The sequence below is a fragment of the Typopeltis vanoorti genome, chromosome 13, assembly GCF_054136105.1.
Source record: "Typopeltis vanoorti isolate ZY-2024b chromosome 13, IOZ_Tvanoo_1.0, whole genome shotgun sequence".
Taxonomy (NCBI): domain Eukaryota; kingdom Metazoa; phylum Arthropoda; class Arachnida; order Uropygi; family Thelyphonidae; genus Typopeltis; species Typopeltis vanoorti.
In genome coordinates this window covers 30469217-30493972 of record NC_143561.1, presented here as the reverse complement: position 1 = coordinate 30493972, position 24756 = coordinate 30469217, and the positions used below count along the sequence as shown (strand labels likewise).

Below are 24756 nucleotides of genomic sequence, written 5' to 3'. Positions count from 1 at the left end.
ATGATACCAAATTTTAGTAAAATATCTTATTTGGAATTACAGCCGAAGCCTTTATGGCTATGAGGTCAATGTAGATCTCAAATGAGAGATTTCAATAAAATCGCTCATTTGTGATACCGAAACAACTACGGCTATGAGGCCAATGTATTATGTCTTATTGCGTGTGCTGTTTTGGTCGGTTTGCTTCGGGATGAAAAACCGGTTTTCCTGAAAGGTAGAGCTCTTAACTTCTGTATCGAGTACTTCACCTTCAGTTGAAAAGAATAATTCTTCGCATCCAAGACGGAATTCCAATCCAGACCTTTCCAGCGAAAGAGCATCGATAAATGAAATTTGTTCAGTCCCGAAATAACTTGCGCGTACATGGGAGAAAAAAAATAATAATTCGACAGGTGTTTTTACATTTTGCAAAACTTTTCAAAAAAGTATAGCTGCTGCAATTAAAAAAAAAAAAAAAATCCCGTTAGGCGAAGTGACCTGTTCTTGTCTCACGTGAATCTTACTTGGTCGTTAATTCTTTTTTTTTTTTTTTTTTTGGTTTGATTTATTATAATTTTGTTAGTCAGTTATTACCATTTAATTGAGAAGTGCTACCCATTTTTTTTTTTTTTGTAAATCAATATAAACAAATTGATTTACACTTTCGTTGTAAATCAATTTGTTTTTATTTACTTTTGTGGTAATTTATTAGCTTTAAATTCAGATATTGTAAAATTTCCAATTTGTGCTTATGATCTAACATTATTTCAGAGGAATTCCATTTCTGCATTAAAAAAAAAAATAGGGATGTCTTAATATATTATTTATTATGCCATTTACTTGAACAGAAAACTTGATATTTTAATGCCTGTACCCTTTCCATTCTCTATATGCTAGGCAGGAGTCGGCAAACTACGCCCACAGCATCTTATTATGCTGCCCGAGAGCATAATAGTTTTTAAATGAATGCTGTGACAAAATCATGAAATTATTGGTTCGGTGTCCATAGAGTTGATGTGACGCAGCCCCCATTCACTTGCATATGTTACACTCTCGTATGTAGTCGCGTGCTACTACCGATGTCTCTCGCGCTCAGTTCAAACTTGACAGTGATTTGAATGCCACGGATTTCTTAGCGGCATGTATTACTGTACAAGTTTACGTCAGTGAATATTGGCATATATGCATACAATATTAACAGTGTTGAAAAGCATTTTCAAAGATGAAATATAAATCTTGATACAGATCAGCCTTATGTGATGAGCATTTGCAATAGAATTCTGATGATTGGGGGACACTAAATTGAACCCCAGTTAGGCCTAATTATGTCTCAAAAAAAAAAAAAAAAAACGTACTTTTAACTAATCTCCCCCCAAAAAAACTGTTAGTACTCGATTATATTCTGTATTTTGTTAGAAAACAAAAGTTTACATTATTATATTATATACTTGTATATAATATAATATTATATACTTATTTTTATTATATAATTATTATATTATATACAAGTATATAATATAACACGTTACCCCCAATTTTACTTATTGGCCCCATATTTACTGTCCGGCCTTTTCCGGAAAAAGTTTGGCGATTCTTGTGTTAAAAAAAAAGATAAATAAATAATAACTGTTATTATTATTATTATTATTATTATTATTATTTTAACGGTGTCTCCATAGAGTCAAAAGACTCATCGCGGGAGACCCGACATTGACACACTAACCATTATTTACACAATACCTGTCATACCTCTCCTTAAATTCATTCACAGTTGAAGCATTCACAACCAGTTCTGGCAAAGCATTCCACCCATTCACAACCCTCCAAGTAAAAAATCTAGACCTAACACCCTTGTAACCACACTCTTGCACAATCTCCATGGATGGCCCCTCGTTCTCTCACATCCTGCATTGGTCTTAAGAATATCATCAGTATCTGATGATTAAGAATATTCTTAAGGTCTTAAGAATATTGACTGATGAGAGTATAGAGATAGATTATAGAGACAGAGTATAGAGATGATATTCTTAATCATCAGCAGATATTTACTTGTTCTAATATTTTAGAACAAGTCTCCTTTGATTGTGACTATTTTTCGGTTTTTCCTTCAAAGATTTTTTATTGTACTGTTCTGAGATTTAATTTAATGATTTGACTGATCTCTGTAAATCTGTTATTTACAAAGTGTGTAATTCTTTGTTCATTATTTTCTAATATAGCTAAGACAGTTTGGTCATTTACGAATGTCATCATCATACGTATCAAGGATTTAGGCCTAGTATGGCCTGTTCCGGCCTTAGAAGTCATCGTTGAATCGTTTAAGAGGACGTCCTGGTTTTCTTTTTCCTAATGGCTTGTACTTTAAGGCTTGTTTTGGTAATTTACGAATGTATCTTTGTTTTTCGGTTGATTTACATTCAAAATGGATTTTCTATCCACAAAAATAGTAAATCTTTTATGGTAATAAGCTGTCCCTATGTACCAGTGTAAGGTTCAAGTTAAATTCTAATTATTTTATATATATATTAAAAGAAAAAAAAATATACCTGGGTATGTATTTTTTGATGAAAGTGGTGGCACGGTATTTGACTTGATTGAGATGAAATATAAAATTTGGAAAAATGTTGATGATGAAGAGAGGGAGCAAATATGTGAGCATAGAAATACTATGTGTGTGCTCTGCATATATGTATATACAGAGCATCTATTCTGGCAGGGGAATATTTATTATAACCAAATAATAAACCCAGGCAGCCTTTTATTATTATTAACGGGTATCTTTATGGAGTCAAAAGACTCATCGCGAGAGGCGTCCAGCATAGTTCACAATATACAATCCAGTCAGAATTCCACCATGGGAGGCAAAAGCTGACCAATATTCACATAGTACCTATCATACCTCTCCTTAAGCTAAGGTTTATTCAACTTCCAATGATGACCTCTTGTTCTATTCCCACCTGTCGTATAGCGAATAATTTTTTCCACTTCCATTCTATAAAACTCTTTCAGTAACTTGAATATTTCTATCATGTCACTTCACTTCAGTTCCCTGCCAGTGTTTTTGTATCCCACAAATTTTGAATCCCACTTCATACGGAACATTCCACAGGCCCGAAACAATTTCAGTTACCCGCTTCTTAATCCTTTCAACCATTTCCACATCACCAAGAAATTCAGGCAACCAAATCTGATCACAGTCCAGATGGGACCGTATCAGAGACTTATAAAGAGGAATAAGGACTTTTTTCTTTTCTTTTTTTTTGAGCATCCAGGTGAACTGAACTGTTTTGCCAATTTTTGCAATATGACCTCTAAACTTCAGTTCCCCATCAATCATAACACCCAGATTCCTGCCCTCATCATCCAGCAATGAAACCCCATCAATAGAATACACAGACTGAAACCCTTTCAATCATCCGAAGTGAATAACTTTACATTTAGTTATATTAAAAGAAAAACAGTTATCCCTTGCTCACACTTGACAACTTATTCAAATCATCCTGCAAGATATCTCTGTATCGCTTTTATTTACTATAGCTCTTCCCAACTTAGCTTCATCAGCAAACAACTGGCTGTCACTCTTCAAAGTATTTCCAATATCAATATACAGATTAAACAACAGAGAATCAAGAACAGAGTCTTGTGACACACTGGTCACTTTTCTAATCTTTGACTTAGCTTAACGTTAACTTTATTATAGAAACAAGGTAAATTGCTAAATCAAGACCAGCTTTTCTCATTAATTAATTTTAAGTCGAATATCTTTAGTCTGTTCAAGATTTGCCTTTTCGGAATGTTTTGTAGCTTGCTCTCCTCTACCATTGTTGCAGTGAGTTGTATGCTCCTTTTTTTTTTTTTTTATAAATTGGTATAGCTTTTTTTTCTCTTTCTTTCCATAAGTTACGCGTTTTTCCGGTATTCCAAACTTCATTAAAGAATTTCAAGTTTTTATTTTATTTTACTTTTTTTCGCCTACCTTTTCATATCTAATAGTATTATTTCCTTAGATTAAGAATAGGTGAGGTAAGTGGACATGGCAAAAAAAAAAAAAACAGATGGATGACTTGACTTGAATAAATATTTATCCAAGTCACAAAACTCATCGGGAGATGAGTTTTGTTCGCGAACAACAGACAACCTCTTCACAAATGAGATTTTCAGCATTTGAAGAGTCGTTTAACTGCCCAAACGATTGGGTATATTCCCCTGATGGTCGCATAGCACCATCAGGGGAATTGACGTATCGTGGAGTATCCAAGTTGCAATTTTGCGCGAAAGGGATCAAAACCTCTCCCAAAGCGTATCAAGACACCGTGCCGGAACCTGTGGTACTGCTCCTGAACAACTTGTTTCACGGTAGGCAGCGCATCTTCCAACAGGACTCCGCCCCTACACACAAGGCAAGGACTATACAACAGTGGTTGGAGGCGACCACATATCACCATCTGATTGGCCGTCTAGAAGTCCCGATCTGAATCCTTTGTACTACATTGTGGTCGTAGCCTGCAAGAAACGACACCCCAGCATCGCCAGCCTGAAGGTGCATTTGAAGCGAGCAGTGGCAGCGTTTCCGCTGGATGTTGTGCATGCCGCCATCGATATGTGGTTGTTCGTGAAGGCAAAAAAAAAAAAAAAAAAAAAAAAGGGGGGGGGGGAGGCATTTCGAACATTGAGTGCTGCTATATGCATTTTATACTGGTGGTTTGTATGTGCTGTAAGCTGTAAATGATTTACTGATAGATTAAAGTTTTATGCGCTGTTCAGGTTGTAAGTATTTATGGCTTATTAAGTATTTACTTGCAAGTAATTAAAATTTTTCTTCTATGTAGATGGATTACTAGCTTATCGGTGGGTAACTTTCCCAGCCTCTGGCCAGGCATCTCGAACAGCATTTTTTCATTCAATAACTTTGTTTATAGAGATCAGTGGGACTTTTGATGAAACCCTCACGCAAACTTCTAGTACTTTAGTGTCACTGCTCTTTCTCTGCCCTTTTTTCTCTTGCTCGTTCTTCATTCCTATTTTCTAGCAATTTTAAGTTTCGTAAAATCTAGGAGTGTTGGCCTAATTAATGGTATCCTTGCACTTCATACGATTAATGATAATAATATTTGTATCACGCATTCCTTCATTTTGCAATACTTGTTGTAGCTCACGATGGTATAATAACTTCCCATTGCCAAAACTGGCATCATACTCGCCAACGGCTGATCCATTAGTAAACACCCAGAGATTGGGGATAGTGACGACTCCACGAGCTTTGCCATTATGACCGTTTGCGTCTCAGGGTTAAAAGGTTAGCCGGCCAGTATGTAAGCGTTATTTCATACGCATTAACTTTGATCCCTAGTGTCCAACCCCATCGCTACTAGCAACGTGTGACGAAAAGACCAAGAGTGTGGCGAAGTGACCTCTACTGTCGAAATGTCCATGTATGTATACATTCGCACACATTTTATGCCTGAAACTGTTGTGGTGAACGTGATTATAAAAAAAAAAAAAAAAAAAAAAAAAAAAAGTTGGACACCACATTCCCTAGACAGTGAGATTTTTATGGAGAGAGAGAGCTAGCATGTCACTGAGCTCAGGAAGGAGGAAAAGTTACCCCACCACTCGATGCCCTTGATTATTGTATGAATTTTCGTATACATCTTGTTCAGTATTTTGAATCTTGATGCATTACGTTCTCGAAAACGGTTGCTTAGATGACTTTCCTATTTTTAACGAACTTTTCAATTAATCGCATTTTAACTTCTTGAGTTTAATGACCACATTTTAGAAATATTGTCTGTAAAGCATGAAGATCTCCGATCCTTGATGCATTTGTGAAAACAATGCAGTAATCCTATTAACTAAAATGTCCGCACGGTTAGCCTAGTGGCTGTGCGCTTCGCAACCATATGACTGGGGAAGGAGTGTCCCAGGTTTGATTCCCGTCGAAGACGTGAGGAATTTGAGGATCTTTCTCAGGCATAGCCAAGTTAGCCGGTCTTGGGAGCGGGCAGTAGGGTTTTTTCCGCCAGTTTATCTGGCGTTTTTCATCCCGCACACGGATCTACAGCCATAAATACTTACCCCCCCCCAATGAGGGGCTCAACTCGCCCCAATAGGGACGGGGGAGAAAAAGGGAGGAAACTCCATACGAATAAATAAATAAAATTAACTAAAATCAAGAATTCCAAACAATATCACGAGTTAATTATCTCTTATCTACATTTAGTCTCCATTACCTACATTCTTGCTATTCCAGTACTAAATGAATCATTCACCTGTGTTATTTCCTGTTCTGTAGCACACCCCGTGAATCATTATATTTATTTATTTTACTTTTCCGTCTCACCCACAGCAAACTTTTAGCGGAATTCTTGTAGACCGATAGTTTTCAGTGGACCCACTAAGTACTTGTCGCCACGTTTGAGATTTCATAGTATATGATAGTCGTTAATTTAACCTCATCATTCGGTTTCATCCTCTTCTGCACCAGCTGCATTGCCATCGATAAACATGTACAGAAAGAAAATGAAATGAATAAGGTAAACTATGTATATAAGTATTGCCTGTCTTATAGGCCAGTACTGCAGGCCGAATATTTGTCCGCTTGCTTATTCATTTCGAAATAATTTTTGGCAAAGAACCAAGGAATAAAAATAATCTAAAATTATAGAAGCTTTACTTCATTATTATTAATGTAATAACATTAATAATAATGTTAACCAGTAATCCACCGCTTATTGGGATGGCTGTTCATCCGTAAACTGGGCATCGTGTCTATATCTCAAAGTTTGGAAATCACCTGCTGATTTTGTGAACTATAATGTAACGGTAATTGAATTATCGTTAACTCGGTTCATTGAACGGAATCGTGGTAATAAAACTAAGTTTTAGCTTTGCTGTAAGCATTAAAATTTAGTTCCATGGATTTAAAAAGTTGTCCTGTATGTGCTGTATGTTTTGTAAAACACTTGTGGATGCATCGTCCATCGCCCGTTTCCAGAATCACGTTATATCGCTTCCTTTGCTTTGCATGACTTGAACTTCGTCACTCGTTACGGTAAATTAGGATTGTCTCGGACAACTTTCAGCAACGGTAACCAGACTAGTTACGAGAAAGTTTTTAGGCGCAATGATAGCAGTCAGTGGCCTACATATGCAAGCTCACTGCACGAGTGAAATGTAGGTCGTTAGTATTCACTAAAACTTTGAATTTTGTAAATCTAGTTATTGTAACTTGATTTTTTTTTTTTTTAATTTCAGCATATGCACGCATTATTAAAATTACATTGCGTCTAGCATCTTAAGTTCTGTGTTATATATATATATATATATATATATATATATATATATATATATATATAACACAGAACTTAAGATGCTAGACGCAATGTAATTTATATATATACACGCAATGAATGTGGCTATTTAAACTGAAAATTAACGGGGGGGGGGGAAGAAAAGTTCAGTTGCGTTAAAGGTTTCTAAGTGCATCGCATACGGATTGTTTTAAACGATATTAATGTAATTCTTTAAATTGAAAATTAACGCTGGAAAAAAGTGTAGTCGTGTAAAAAAAAAAAAAAAAAAGTTTTCTAAGTGTGTTTCAGAAGGAGAGAAGTATTTGTTACTTAAATAGTTCCTTGAATTGATTAGGCTTATGTTTTTTATTAGTAGTACGTGACACCTCCACGAACTCATCGCCGGAGGCCACTCCACAAGACTATCATAGCAGTACTAATTGATAAAGTTTTTTTTTTTTTTTTTTTCTCGGCGTTAATTTTAAATAACCATAGTTTGTAGCATATGGTTGACAATGCCTGTTCACTGAAGTATATACTTTTTTTTAACGGAATATAACTTCAGGTATAATCAGCCGTGGATTATAAAATTCATTATAATGAATTTATAATAATTCACTGATTTGATATGAATTTCCCACAGACAATGCATCACTTTTACTTGTAAACTTAGTGTTCTAACAAGAGTGTGTGTATTCGTTAACTAGGAATCATGGACAGCAGGAATTAATAATTAGTGACACTTGATTGCTATTTCTGTTTTTGACATCTTGTTAATGCATACTATGACATCACTCTGAATGGATTGGTTGTAAACTTATGTTATATGTTGGAAACAAATATAACATATGTTTTTGCCCACATTGGACAAATTGGTCTATTACTGTATATAGATATTTGTACAGCAATAGCCCAGCAGTAAAGTGTTAACACCATAAAGAGTTTTGTTGTTAGTTACAATTATTACTACAAATTTCTAATTGGATGGAGACTCTAGTATTAATAGTACTGATGTTTTTAATTAATATCTACTAATAAAAAAAATTTCCAACTCTTTAATTGTATATGGGCTTTGGAAAGTATGTAAATACATTTAGTCCTTACAGAAATAATTGCCGTTTGTGAGATTTTATTTAGACAGTTGTATTATTCTATGTAGACAGTTGATTATTCTACTTGCTGCTGTTGAAATTCTTAGGAGTTTTGTGTTATCCATTTCAATTTTCCATTATTTTTCTGAGTAGCCTCCCAGAATGCATTCTCAGATTCCATGGACATATCTTATAATAATAGTAATATGTTTTTGCTGCATACTCTTGATTATATTATATTTGACAAGAAATTAAATTATATTTAGTTTTCATCCGTACTTTACCTAGTAAAATGGATTTACTTAGTATGGATGGATGCATAGTATGGATTTGCACTTACAATAATCATCATGACTTACATCAAGTTATACTATGTATCCTATAAAACTCTCTCTCTCTTTCTCATGGATAATACCATAAATTTTTCCGAGTAGCCTCTCAGAATGGGTTCTTAGATTCCATGAACATATCTTATAATAATAGTAATATGTTTTTGCTGCATACCCTTGATTATATTATATTTGACAAGAAATTAAATTATATTTAGTTTTCATGCATGTTAGAATTGCTATCCATGTTAGTTTCAGCCTTTACTCAGGTCTCATGAGTGGTGCTATCACAATGCAGATGTCATTTCTTATCTGCAGGTAGCAAAATATATAAATGAAAACAGAAATTTCTTGTAAAGTGTAATATGCATTCCAACCTAGTAAAATAAATAAATGTTTTGTGATCTTGATTTAATTTAGAAACTGTTAAATTTGAATGAGTACTCATGCTTAATTGCCATCACTTAACACAGACTATTAAAAGGATCAAAATTAGGTAACTTGGAGGCCTCCACATCATCTGTAAGGAAATATGGAAAAACACCTGTATCTACTAACAAGGGTCCTACTATTTTCTTATGGAAATTAAGATCAGTGATGAAAAGTCAGCTGGAACAATCTGACTGGTATCACAAGTTTATGAAGCCTCAGCAGAAATGAAATGGAGCTAGAAAATGAATTGAAAAATAGCATGTTAACATAATGGATATGACTGAGAGAATCAAAACTGTGCTATGTATTTAATTCACTTTTGCTCTGTAGGTTCAGTAAATATTGACTTTTTTTTTTTTTTTAAATCAAAGTATCAAAAATGCAACAAAAATTCCAAACAAAGAAACAAAAAAAAAAGCACTTTCTCATCCATTTCAACAGTTTCCAGGTATTCAATACAAAGATATGCACCACTCACTTATAGACATGCACCCCAACCTGTTATTTCTTACTGAACTTCAGTTGCCATCCTCTGTAACTACACCACATCAGCTATACCAGCCACATTCTGCATTGATGCTTTTCATTTAAAAAAAAAAAAAAACGGAATATGTTCTTTTGTCAAGTTTGGCATTCCAAGTCAAAGGTTTCTAAACCTTGACTCTCCTCTGGCTCAAAATTTACTTGCTTCACTTTGTTTTCATTTGCTATCCATAATATAGATCAACCTAAAGCTCCCTGTATGTTAAGACTTTTCTTAACCAGTTCTTCTTCCAACACTGTAGATGTTAGCTATCCTCCTGGAACTCTATAACTTTGCCCATCTTTCTTTTTCTACAGATCAGCCTTTTCCACCTGGCATTACAGCATTGCCAACTGGGATAACTTTCAGGATGTGTGTGTGTCTTTCCTGTGACCTGATTATTTACTGTTGTGATCAAATCTGTTGCTCTGACCAAATAACAGATATTATTCTCGCTAGAATGAGAGCCTGTATTTGCCACTTGAAAGTCCCTAGCCCCTACAAGCCCTGATTCTCCAAAAAAATGTTCCAAAGCAGCCCAAGATAAAAATTCACTGTTATATTCACTGACTCAAGTCAAAAACTCTGACTTCTCAAGAGCTTACAGCTAATGAACACTGAATCTTGAAACTTGTAAAAATTGTTATTTGCTGTTGTTGGATTTGTTGATCATTTGTAAAATCAATAACAAATACAACAATATATTATTCTCGCTAGAATGAGAGCCTGTATTTGCCACTTGAAAGTCCCTAGCCCCTACAAGCCCTGATTCTCCAAAAAAATGTTCCAAAGCAGCCCAAGATAAAAATTCACTGTTATATTCACTGACTCAAGTCAAAAACTCTGACTTCTCAAGAGCTTACAGCTAATGAACACTGAATCTTGAAACTTGTAAAAATTGTTATTTGCTGTTGTTGGATTTGTTGATCATTTGTAAAATCAATAACAAATACAACACGTTCCAAGAACCCCGCAAATACCTGAAACTGTGGATAGTACCGAACCCTGTATATACATTGTTTTTTCCTATACATACATACCTATGATAGTTTAATTTATAAATTAGGCACAGTAAGAGATTAACAACAATAACTAATAGTAAAATAGAACAATTATAACAACATACTGTAATAAAAGTTATCTGAATGTGAATAGAATCTTAGCAACCTCAGCATACTTTTTTATTGTTATTTATTTATTTTTTTATAAAATCGAGAACTTTTACCTTTTTCACTTAAAAGAAAGAACTTTATGGCTTTTATTTGGCATCTCTGAACTGCCAGCATTACTACTTTTGCACTTTGAGACCATTATTAATTGAAAAAGTTATGAATTTTAAATTTAAAATTCATAACTTTTTCAGTTTAAAAGTTATGAATTGTCTGTTACTAAAAGAAAGAGCTTATGGCTTCATTTCGGTGATATAAAATTACATCGGCAGAGTGGATACTAGATCCAACATTATTTCAAAGCCGAATGTTTGTAGAAACTATGAAAGTTTTGTAAGTTGACCTAAGAGCTTACGACAATACAATCCTCTTGGCATCCCCGAGTTGCCTTAGCTTGCACTACTTGACTTAAGTAGCTAAGGCAACTTGGGGGGGGGGGGGGGGGGATTATTATGTTGTGATTATTGTATGTTGGATCTAATATCCACTTTGCCAATGTAATTGTTTATTTCTGGAATTTTCCATTTAATATTTTCAGACTGGGGTTGACCACAAATAAAGGAGGACTACGGTATACAAAATACCCCCCCCCCCCCAAAAATCTTATGTATTTTGACTCGAGTTTTGCAAGAGTAAAGAGAGGAAAAGAGAGATGAGATGTAGCATAATCAAATCTTATTCCTTAAAATCAGTGCTATTTATACATGTTCTATCTTCCTTTTCATGTTAGATTTGATGGCCTGTCACTATTTTTTTTTTTTTTTAATCAAAAACATGTTGCAGTTAATTTGCACTTCAAAAGACAAGCATATAATTCACTAAAATGAGGGCATGTATTCATGTTTTTTCCCTGAATTTTACAATGAGGCTAATTAAATTCCTATTTAATTAGCCTCATGGTAATTTTTATTAGTAAGTACTAATCAGCAGAAGAAAGGCTTTTTGGAATTCCTGAGTTAATTAGTTTTTTGTGTAGACAAGCAGATTTTTTCTCCTGGAAACTTAGGTGTTTTAACCCCACAATTCAGAAAAATCAAATATATAACTAGCACTATTTTACAGTAATAGGATTCAGTTAAGCATATGCAATAACAATAATTATCTACTCTACACTTGTCATAAGTCTGTAGTTATTTTTGCTGTATTATAAAGTATGTTATAATTGATAAGAAATTGTGTTTTTGTTTAGTCCTTGCTTTATTTAAGTGTAAGAAAACAAAAGTTTACATATGAAATCTTTAACATCTAAACTAGTTAAATATATAGTGAGCAGGTGACATATACAAATTTGTACTATTTAGCTATAATGTCCAGCACACTTCCTTCTCAGCGTATGTATAATGCCATGTATTGTCTATCCATGCCCTGAGAATTATGGTGAGTAGTCATTCAGCCAGTTTAAGTATTGTCATAAAATAGTGATGATTATTTTGCTGCTTTCCAATACACTATTTTTATGTGATAAATTTTGAATGTGGCAATTTTTGGCTTGTCCGTTTTGAGAAAGCTCTCAATATCCCTATGGGTTTTTCTCACTCTTGAGATCTTGACAAAGGATAAAACCTGTCAGGATATTGAGTCATCATATGGTGAGAGAAGGGAGTGCGCTATGTATTAGGAATAGATATAACTTGATGTGAAGTCTGCTGCTTTGTCTCTCTCTCTCTCTCTCTCTCTCTCTCTTCTATATATATATATATATATATATATATTTATGATTAACTTTGTCATAAAAATATATATTTATCCCATGAAACTTTCTTTTATTTGCTTATGTTTGGATAAAATAAAGATAAAAATAGTAAAATTTTTTGCATGTTTCAACATTAGTAAAAGCAAACTCTTAAGTAAGTACCGATGATGATTAAGATAAAGGTTAGAGGCTGGCTGCCTTTTTATGTGACCTCCCACCCATGAAAGTTGGTAAACCTATAGTACATAGTACCATGTGTGGGCTGATGGTTAGATAATGTTGAAACTCAGCTCTAGGGAACAACCAAACTTTTTGAAGCCACTTCTGGCCTCAAGGTGGTGGTGGTATCACAATAAAAGATGAAATTCATCTACCATCTGAAAGTATTTATAAACATCTATGTCCGTGCTAGCCTGTTTGGCCGAGTGGTTAACATATTTGCTCCGTCATGCTATGGGCATGGATGTTTTGTGATTGTCTTTAAGTGGGGGGAGGGTGAATTTCTTTGCCCTGTGTGACACCTCGACCCTGTTTATTGGAAGCTTGAAATGGCTTGAAATTTATGTAATTTTTATTTATAAAAGCAGTATTATGGATATTTAATGAGCTCTTAGTTTTCATATCTAATAAAATATGAAAAAAATGTTGCTCTTAAAAGTAACTTTAACAACAGTGTGTATGTATGTCTGTGTAGGCATTTTTTATTATAAACCTTTCTTCTGATTTTGTACTAGATGATTTTAAGCCTGCTTCTGTTGATACAACCAAAATGGCTACACTAGACATTGGAGAAGCTAACCAAGTTACAGTAACAGTTCCTCATATTGAGGTAGGTCTAATTACAAAATATCCTTCTAAAGTTTCCTTGTCAGCTTATGTTATATACTGCTATGTGACTTGATTGTGTGTAAGTTATAATTTTGGTGTATACTCTCAAGGGGCATGACAGATATTATCACATGTTTTTAGACTATTTTATGGCTGGTCATCTGTTTTTTTTTTTTTTCTTTTTTTTATAAAGAACATTGTTATGTAAATAAACCAATAAAGCCTTTTATAGGCTGTAAATAAACCGTTAAAAGGCTTTGTACTGAGAGTACAAAGAGTACAAAGATAGGAGATAGCAAATTTGATAGTCTCCAAAGCTGTTTAACTAATATTGTCAATTTTGAGTAGCTACTTCAGAAATGCTGGCAGCCTTGCTACTTGCTCAGTACTTGTTTCATTTTATTTTATAATATTATTTCAGTTTTATCCGAAAGTACTTCTGGGGTCATTTCATCAATGTAATTCCCTAGTTCTAGAAATTTATTTTCCACTTTAATGCTATATATCTCAGTAATTCCTGTGAAGTCTAATCTGGATGGATTGTTATTTGTTTTCAAATGTATTTTCATATCAGCAATGAGGATTTGGTGATCAGAGCCACAATCAGCTCCAGGAAATGCTTTAACATTTTTCATCATAGACCTCCATCATTTGTTAATAAGGATGTAATCAGTTTGATTCCCTTTTTCTATATCCAGGCAACCTCCAGGTGTATAGTCTCTGTTTGTATTGCTCAAAGAAAGTTCTCTGTCTATACAAAAGTCGAACAGTCTTTCACCTCTTTCATTTTGGATGCCCAGTCTGTGAGATTCCAGAACTGTTTTGTTATGGTCTTCCATGCTTTTTCCAACTTTTGCATTGAAATTACCCTTAATGATCAAAATGTATCTTTTTGGTATTGCATCTTTGGCTAAATTCAGATCCCTAGAAGAGGTCAATGATCTCTTCGTCTGCATCACTTGTAGGTGTGTAGATTTCTAAGAGTATGATAGATATTGGATTACAGTCAATCTTTAAGGAAATTATCCTATCGTTGATAGGGTTGTAGCTCAATACTGATTTGCACATACCTTTTTTTGACAATTAGTGCTGCTCCATTTCTGTTTATATTGTAGAATCATGTCCAGCAAAATAAATGGTATTGCCTAGCTGCAATGTAGTGTCCCATGTGTTTCCATGATTCCTAGTATATCGATGTTTAGTCTTTTTTTCATTTTGCACTATGTTCAGTTTGCCTGCATATAGTAGTTCTTGTACATTCCAAGTACCAATATGTGCAATTTTTCCTTAATTTGTTTTTTTAACATAGTTGGATTGTGGTTGAGAAAGGTGTATAGTCTCATTTCTCTGGAGGTTACTACCTTGGTCTGCCAAGCTGGTACCTGTCCCATTCTTATCATTCTTCATTGTGGCTATGGTTGTCATGGGAGGATAATAGAGTAGTTTCTCCTTGTCTTCTCTACCACAGAGCTATTGGCATTAATACTAATTCAGCCATGCCAAATATCTGTCCAGACATGAGTCCTTTGGGGATATATTGCATATCTTCATCCTCGTGCCAGGTACTGGAACATGCCGTTGTCCACTTTCAGGATATCTCACTTAGTCTGGCTCCTACGCAAATGATACCCGACTGGCTTGGATGGCCCTACCAGTTGCTAAGCAACCACTGGTATAGCTCTCTGGGTTGTCAGAACATGCAAGCCCCCCTCACCACGTCAAGATTGGAGATACCGTCGAGGAGGATCCCCCATATGTATATTTATTTATTATTTTTTTATGTGCTAACACACACACACTGCTAGACATCTCTAACGTCACTACCTGTGTATATAATCATGATCCTACATAAATGGCATAAGAATTTATATGCTTAGCATATCTGAAGTTCTTGAGATTGATTCTGTTTCTCTTGTACGTAATTGACTGTCTGTTGCTTATCATATATCCACTCCATAGCTTTGAAGCCATTATACTTTTATCCTCTTCTTCATTTGAAACCATACAGTACACATCATAGCATGCTTCAGAATCTTCCATACCTGATGACTTAAAGCAACCTCTTTGCCATTCATTAGTAGGTGAGGATAATCTACTGAATTTCAGTTCCCAAAATGCAGTCCTGTCATATTTCTCATTCTCTGTCCCTTCTCCAATGCTATTAGATCTCACATTTCAGTGAAACTTCTGAGGTGGCATCAATCCATCTATCTTGGAGTTTCTCTGCCTTTTGAACCCAAACACCTAACATCTCCTCTCCCATTCTGTTTAAGTGACTATATGATCCTAAGTTAGCTGTGCTCACACATTCGTGAATATTAACAATGTCAAGTTCTTTTCGAATACAGTTGACCCTTGAAGAACATGGGTTTGAAATGTGTGGTTCCACTTACTCATTTCTTTCTTAAATATACTGGGAAATTTTTGGAAATTTGCCACAATTTAAAAAAACTCAAAAAATTGAGGAAAGTTGGGTATGTTATGAATGCATAAAATATATGTAGATACTAGTCTATTTTATCATTTATTACGTAGAGTATACACAAATTTATTATAAAAAGTTAAAATTTATCCAAACTTAAGCACACAAACACTTTACAGACCGAACATGGTCATTTGCAGTCGAGAAAAATGTAAACAAATGTAAAGATACAGTATTAAATCATAACTGCATAAAATTAACTGTTAATAATTAGTTAAATTAATTAGCATAAAATGAAAATTTTATAATGATTCATTCATTAGTGTATAGGCTAGGCTACCGCAAAGCAATTGTATCGATTGCTTTGTAGTAACCTGTAATACTTGTAAATAAATATGAATTTCTTTTTCAAATTATGTTTTCATTTTTGATGTCTAGCATTAGTAATAGGTATAACATCTACAGTGTTTTGTATCATATAAGACAATATTGATATAGGTACTGACAGACATACAATTCGTCTAGTATGACAGATGACTTAAACTTATGGTATCAGTAAATACGATATAGTATAGTACTGTAAATGTATTTTTCTCTTCCTTATGATTTTCTTTAATAACATTTTCTTTTCTCTAGCTTACTTTATTGTAAGAATATAGTATATAATACATACATACCATACAAAATGTGTGTTAATTGACTGTTTGTTATCAGTAGGGCTTCTGGTCAACAGTAGGTTATTAGTAAAGTTTTTTGGGAGTCAAAAGTTATATACGAACAACGCGGGGAGTCGGCGACTTAACCCCCACGTTCTTTAAGGATCAACTGTATTTTCATTTTTTACTATACTTCTGCTACTGATAACCGTTTCTGGAACTCTCATATCTGTAGTATATAGTCTTTCATTAGCTGTTTAATTTTTAATCTTACTCTTAGATCCATCAGTTGCAGTTGGCTTGAACACTGTCTTATATACTGCTAATTTAGTGTTCTGGCTAATTTCTCTTACTCCATATAAAGTTATTCAGCTGGCTTTCTACCATACCAGATTAGTTATTCACTTATCTATTCCCATATTTAATTTACCCACTTCACTAAAAATTGTACCTAAATGGCTGAAATATTTTATTTGTTCTGTAGATTATTTATTGAGCAGTTTTTCAATGTCCCTGCCTACTTTCATAATTTTTGTTTTTTATTGCTGATTTTTATACAGTCCCAATTTTCCCAAAAATATTTTTGGAGAAGAGAGCAAAGCTAATAATAATGGCAAATACCTGTTGGATTTCTGCTCAGGACATGGACTGGTTATTACTAACACCATGTTTCAACAACATAAAAATTTGCACAAATTCACATGGAGAGAAGAGGCAAGGAATAAGAAAAGTCTCATTGACTAAGTTATTATCGATAGTGATGTTTTCTCCCTAGTGCAGGACACCAGAGTGTACAGAGGATTTGAAATTGGAAGTGATCACTATTTAGTCTTGAACAGGATAAAATTGAATTTCATTTTGAAAAGAAAAACATGTAAGAAAGTTTTAAAGCGAATAAAAGTTGAGCAGCTCTCAGATGTGAACTGTAGACTAAAATACACAAACAGTATTGAAGAAAAAATGAACAGGTTTGAGAACAGGAACCAAATCTTGGAGATTCAGTGGCAAGCCTTGAAGAAAACCCTGATTGATTCAGCGAGAGAGGCATGTGGTGAGCTTGTCTGTAAGAAAAGAAAAATTAGAACCACATGATGGACACAGGAAGTTAAAGAGGCAGTGAAGGAAAAGAAGAAAATATATCAAAAGTTCCTGGTAAATAAGTCGGCTTATGCTCTTAGAGAATACAGAGACAAATGTAAGAAAGCTAAGCACTGTGTAAAACTAGCTAAACAAAAGTCATGGGAAGACTTTGGTAATAACATAGAAAATAAATATCAAGAAGGTGGCAAGATATTCTGGAGATTGTTGAAGAAGCTCATAAATGGAGGAAAGAGTGCTGTAAAAGGAATTAGAGATGATAAAGGTGAAATGAAAACTGGAGAAAAATATATCCTTGAAGTATAGAGTAATTATTTTGAAAACTTGCTAAATGAAACAAGCAGTGATATCACAGTGGTAAAAAACACTCAACAGGCATTCAGTCAAGAATACACATCCATACTTGAAGTAGAAAAAGCCATCAAAGGCTTGAAATGTCGAAAGGCAGCAGGAGTAGATGATATTCGACCAGAAATGCTCAAGTATGGAGGTATAAAAGTCTTACGGTGGCTGCACTGCATAGTTCAGAAGGCCTGGACAGAGGGACAAATTCCAGATGATTGGAATAGAGCTCTCATAGTACCCATATATAATAAGGGAAATAAAACTGAATGCGGTATTTCCCTATTGAGTGTTCCTGGTAAGATTTATGCAAATATACTTGAGAAGCATCATCATCATCATCAAATTCCTGCCATGTACCCTCAAGGGGTGTACAGGATATGACAGTACTACATGAAAAAATTACATCATTACTAACTTCCCATCTACAATTTTCCTCCAAATCAGTCTGTTACTTGTCAAGACTCCAACTTTATCAGATCTTATATTTCTATCTTCTAAGGCACTTTGTACCGTATCAATCCACCTATATCTTGGTCTTCCTCTGGGTCGTTTTCCTGCCAACCTGGCAGAGAACACTTGTTTTGCTAATCTTTCATCTCCCATTCTATTTAAGTGACCATACCATCTGAGATTAGCTCTGCTAACGCATTCCTGGATGCTGACAATGTCAAGTTCTTTCCTAATATCCTCATTTTTAATATGATATTGCCATTGATGCCATCTGTTCACGCCTCTAATCTTTCTCAGGACTCTCATATCTGCGGTCTCTAGTCTTTGGTCAAGTGTTTTACTTCTGACCCAGCTCTCAGATCCATAAGTTAAAATTGGTTTGAACACAGCCTTGTATACAGCTAATTTAGTGTTCCGACTAATTTCTTTCTTATTCCATATGAATTTATTCAATTGACTTCCCACGATACCAGCTTTGCTGATTCTGTTGTCTATTTCTATATTTAGTTTACCATTTTCAGTAAAATTTGTGCCTAAGTAGCTGAAATGTTTTACTTGTTCCACAGGTTCTTCATTCACAACACAGTTGACATTTTCAATGATTCTGCCTATTTTCATTGTCTTTGTCTTTTTATTGCTGACCTTCATACCATATCTATTACAACAGCTATTCAATTTAGTCAGAGAATCTTGCAGACTTGTAGCGGATTTATTTAGAAGTATAACATCATCTGCATAAAGCAAAGAGCTGACATTAACATCTCCAATTTTGATATCAGGTTTAATACCACATTCCTTCATAATGTGATCCATATAGATAATGAATAACAGAGGGGATAATGTACATCCTTGTCTCACACCAGATTTAACATTAAACCATCTTCCTGTACTTCCTTCAATTCTAACTGCTGACTTACAACTCAAATAAAGACTAAGTATTGCTTGATATAATGCCCCATTGACACCATATAACTGCAGCTTATTGAATAGCTTCTCTCTTGGCACCTTGTCATATGCCTTTTCCAAATCGACAAAACTTAAATACAGATCTTTGTTATATTCCCATGCTTTCTCGACTATTTGTCGTAAAGTGAAGATCTGATCCTGACAGCCTCTATTTGGCCTGAATCCAGCTTGTTCTTCACTAAGCTTTTCTTCCACAATTCTTCTCAACCGTTTCTCAAGTATACTTGCATAGATCTTGCCAGGAACACTCAGTAGGGAAATACCTCTGTAATTCTCCCATTCAGTTTTATTTCCCTTTTTATATATGGGTACTATGAGAGCTCTACTCCAATCATCGGGAATTCGTCCCTCTGTCCAGGCTTTCTGAACTATGCAGTGCAGCCACTGTAAGACTCTTATACCACCATACTTCAGCATTTCTGGTCGAATATCATCTACTCCTGCTGCCTTTCCACATTTCAAGCCTTTGATGGCTTTTTCTACTTCAAGTATGGATATGTATTCCTGACTGCATGCCTGGTCAGTGTTTTTTATCACTGTGCTGTCATCACTGCTTGTTTCATTTAGCAGTTTTTCAAAGTAATTACTCCATACTTCAAGGATATCTTTTTCTCCTGTTTTCATTTCACCTTTATCATCTCTAATTCCTTTTACAGCACTCTTTCCTCCATTCTTAAGCTTCTTCAACAACCTCCAGAATATTTTGCCACCTTCTTGATATTTATTTTCTATATTCTTGCCAAAGTCCTCCCATGACTTTTGTTTAGCTAGTTTTACACACTGTTTAGCTTTCTTACATTTGTCTCTGTATTCTGTAAGAGTAAAAGCTGACTTATTTGCCAGGAACTTTTGATATGCTTTCTTCTTTTCCTTCACTGCCTCTTTAACTTCCTGTGTCCACCAGGGAGTTCTGATTTTTTTATCTTTGCACACAACCTCACCACATGCCTCTCTGGCAGAATCAATCAATGTTTCCTTCAGAGTTTGCCACTGAATCTCCAAGGTTTGATTCCTGTTCTCAAACTCTTTCATTTTCTTTTCAATAATATTTCTGTATTTTAGTCTACAGTTTACATCTGAGAGCTGCTCAACTTTTATTCGCTTTAAAACTTTCTTACATGTTATTCTTTTCAATATGAAATTCAATTTTATCCTGCTCAAGACTAAATAGTGATCACTTCCAATTTCAAATCCTCTGTACACTCTGGTGTCCTGCACCAGGGAGAAAACATCACTATCAACAATAACATAGTCAATGAGACTTTTCTTATTCCTAGCCTCTTCTCTCCATGTGAATTTGTGCACATTTTTATGTTGGAACATGGTGTTAGTAATAACCAGTCCATGTCCTGAGCAGAAATCCAACAGATATTTGCCATTATTATTAGCTTTGCTCTTTTCTCCAAATTTTCCCAAAATATTTTTGTATGTCTCACAATCATTTCTTGAGAATCACTTGAGAAGCAGTTGATAAGAATTGTGGAAGAAAAGTTTGGTGAAGAACAAGCTGGATTTAGGCCAAATAGAAGCTGTCAGGATTAGATCTTCACTTTATGACAAATAGTTGAGAAGTCATGGGAATATAACAAAGGAATTAGAGATATATATTTAAGTTCTGTAGATCTTAAAAAGTCAAAGGTACCAAGAGAGAAGCTATTCAATACACTACAGTTATATGGTGTCAATGGAGCATTATATCAAGCAATACTTAGTCTTTGTTTGTTGTAAGTCAGCAGTTAGAATTGAAGCAAATAGAGGAAGATGGTTTAACGATGCTACCTGCCAAGATGTCTATAGATATCAAGGTTATCATGGATGCAAAGTGCATATTAAAATTGTAATACCATTGATATTACATTGAAATATATGATGGATACAAAGTGTATGAGGATGCACTTTTTATCCATAATGGCTGATAAGGTGCTTAATGTTAAATCTAGTGTCAGACAAGGATATACGTTATCTCCTGTGTTATTCATTGTCTATATGGATCACATTATGAAAGTGGTATTAAACCAGATATCAAAATTGGAGATGTTAATCTCAGCTCTTTGCTTTATGCAGATGATGTTATACTTCTAAATAAATCTGCTACAAGTCTGCAAGATTCTCTGACTAAATTGAATAGCTGTTGTAATAGATATGGTATGAAGGTCAGCAATAACAAGAGAAAGACAATGAAAATAGGCAGAATCATTGAAGATGTCAACTGCGTTGTGAATGGAGAACCTGTGGAACATGTAAAACATTTCAGCTACTTAGGCACGATTTTTAGTGAAGATGATAAATTATAGCAATAGACAACAGAATCAACAAAGCTGGTTTGGTAGGATGTCAGTTGAATAAATTCCTATGGAATAAGAGAAATTAGTCAGAACACTAAATTAGCAGTATACAAGACAGTGTTCAAACCAATTTTAACTTATGGATCTGAGAACTGGTCAGAAGTGAAACACTTGACCAAACACTAGAGACTGCAGATATGAGTCGCGAGAAAGATTAGGTATCCGAACAGATGGCATCAATGGCAATATCATATTAAAAACAAGGATATTAGGAAAGAGCTTGACATTGTCAGCATCCAGGAAGGCATTAGCGAAGCTAATCTCAGGTGGTATGGTCACTTAAACAGAATGGAGAGGAAAGATTAGTGAAACAAGTGTTCTCTGCCAGGTTGGCAGGAAAACGACCCAGAGGGAGACCAAGATATCGGTGGATTGATACGGTAAAAAGTGCCTTAAATGATAGAAATATAAGATCTGGTAATGTTGGACTCTTGATAAGTAACAGACTGATTTGGAGGAAAATTGTAGATAGGAAGTTAGTAATGATGTAAATTTTTCATGTAATACTATCATATCCTGTACACCCCTTGAGGGTACATGGCAGGAATTTGATGATCTTATCTACTTTATACCCTCTTTTACCTTACGGTGTCGAGGGTTTATTAATCATCGGACCTCAAACTGTACACAGGATAAGGTGGTCAGCCCTACAACCTTGTGTATCCTATGTACTGTAGTGTTGAGTTCTCAAGGCCGGTTTGCCTGCTTTGTAGGATGAAAAACCCCAGGATAAACTGGGGAAAGAACCCTACTGTCCACTCCCAAGACCAGCTAACTTTGCTATGGCTGAGGAAGATCCTTCAGCTCCTCACTTCACTGACAGGAATCGAACCTAGGACACTCCTTTCCCAGGCAGCATATGGTTGCGAAGCGCACAGCCACTAGGCTAACTGCACGGACATGATGATGATTTTTATACTTAATTTCTTATAGCAGTTATTTAGTTATCAAAGAGTTCTTAAGACTTGTACTGGGTTTATTTAGAAGTATAACATCTGCATGATGCTGAATTTTTCAGCTGCTAGACTAATTAAATTTACTAGAAGACAGTTTCAAAATCAGAACCGATATACATATTTTGACTTCAGTTCTATTGCATTACTATTTGTCTGCCGTTATTATTCATTTGGATTCTAGCATTAATTGTGAAATATGCAGAGACTTGCTATATTTGAATAGTCTCATGTTAAAATTATATAAATTCTTGAGTGTAATTACTAATTACACTCAAAATTTATTAAAATCAAATAATGGAATGTACTTATAGAACAACAAGCACCATAAGACATTGTAAAATTCAAAGGCTGTCAGGTCAGCAAAGTGTAGTGCACTGAACTTTGGTAAAATCCAGTCATTTCTGCATCAGCCAGCTTCTCTGCCTATACCTTGACATTCTGTTAGCAGGCTTGGATCTATCTCCTATCCAACAAAAGTCTGTCAGATTGGAGGAATCTGTGTAGGCATGAACTAACATAGCAAGAGTCAGATGTGTCATCTATTTCTTCAGAAGAACGGCCATGCAGTGATACATGGTGGTAGATAAATTTCTTCATCTAGTGGGACACTATCATTTTGCTTATTGGAGGCATAGTTTATCCATTTTTTATCCAGCATGCAATATGATTTGATCTTTTTACACTCACATCAGACATTGTGGAGAGACTCAAAATTTCTTCTTTTCAAAAAGTGCAACTTTAAAATTGTTATTCTGTAGGGCTGGTACTAGATTTTTTCACCCAGAAACACAGTTTTTCAACCCCGTAAACTCAAGAGAATCACTTGTAGAACCCACATTATTTCAGATAGTAATATATCCTTATGGCAGCACTTGTTTGCCTGTCTCTTCATCAGTTGCTGCTTATAATTAGTGATTGTCATGGACCAGCTATCTGTGATTGGCTACTGGTGGAGATTGAACTACCCACTCAGTCTCCAAAAGCTAGATAGGGTTAAAAGGCCTTACTTATTCCCTTGGGGGTGCTTAAGGGTCAAAGCTGTATAACTGAGAGGAGACTTCCACATAGCCTTTAAAGGAATGCGGAGAACCGACCAGGGCTTCTGACTTAATGTCCAATCCTCACCTTCTCGTGGTGCACTCTGTTGGGTATCTATCTGGATACTGAACAAACGAGGATGGGCTGGCAATTTGGTATTTAGCCGACCAAATTGTATTTCTATTGGTTATCATCATCATCTTTATACCCTCTTTTACCTTACAGTGTCGAGGGTCCATTGATCATCGGACCTCAATCCGTTTAAGGATAAGGTGGTCAGCCCTATGCCCCGGTATATCTTATGGCCCGTAGTGTTTAGTTCTCAAGGTTAGCTAGAACTCTCTTCTAGATAATACGTACACGCACACAGTAAACATCTTCCAAAGTGAATGTTTTCTAAGTGCAGCAGAGATTGAATATCTGTTGTATTTACTATGAATACTTCAGTTATGTTTTCCTTCCTGTTAGTTAAGTTAAACAAATAGTAGTTTATGAAGTAAATCTCATAATTTTCATGATATAAACCCTCAGTACACTTAGTGAACCGTCTCTATATGCCTTTAATTTCTTTTAACATTCATTGGTTATGAAACTAAAAAATATGTAAGGAGCTCATTTTTTACAGTTGGGGTGGAAAATTTAAGTAATGATCTTTCCCAAAGAGTTGTGGACTAAACAAAAAACTTTCAGAATGAAAATAGATAAATATTATGGAGTAGAGGAAAAGGTTAAATAGGAAAAAAATATATATATAATAAATATATTAAAAAAAGTGTGTATTTATGCATGCACCTGTGTTCTTAGAATGGCTAGTTTATGAATTCTTCTTTCAGGTCGTTCTGTAGCTGAAATCAAGGACTTGGCCTCCTTGCTTCATCTCCATCCCTTCCTATTCAGATCCTTGTTGCTCTAGTTTATGCATTGCGATATGGTTTTTACTATCCTGATTAATGGTGCTTATCCATTTGATTTTTGGTTTTCCTTTTAATCTTTTACACGAAATGCCAGTTTACCAACTTCTGGTAAAAGATAATCAAATTCCTGATATATACCCTCAGGGGCAGTACAGGGTAATTTATGATAATAGAAAAAGTTACATCATTAATAACTTCCAATCAACAATTTTCCTCCAAGTTAATGTGTT

The 24756-nt window shown here is 34.8% G+C and overlaps 1 protein-coding gene across 2 annotated transcripts in view; it reads left to right on the top strand.

Moving 5' to 3' along the window:
* Eaf (ELL-associated factor) overlaps positions 1–24756 on the top strand; it is a 184923-nt gene that overhangs the window by 60647 nt on the left and 99520 nt on the right. For both annotated transcript variants that reach the window (XM_090402777.1, XM_090402776.1), the window contains exon 2: positions 13243–13337. In XM_090402777.1, coding sequence (XP_090258903.1) covers positions 13243–13337 — 95 coding nt within the window. The remainder of the gene's footprint in view (positions 1–13242; positions 13338–24756) is intronic.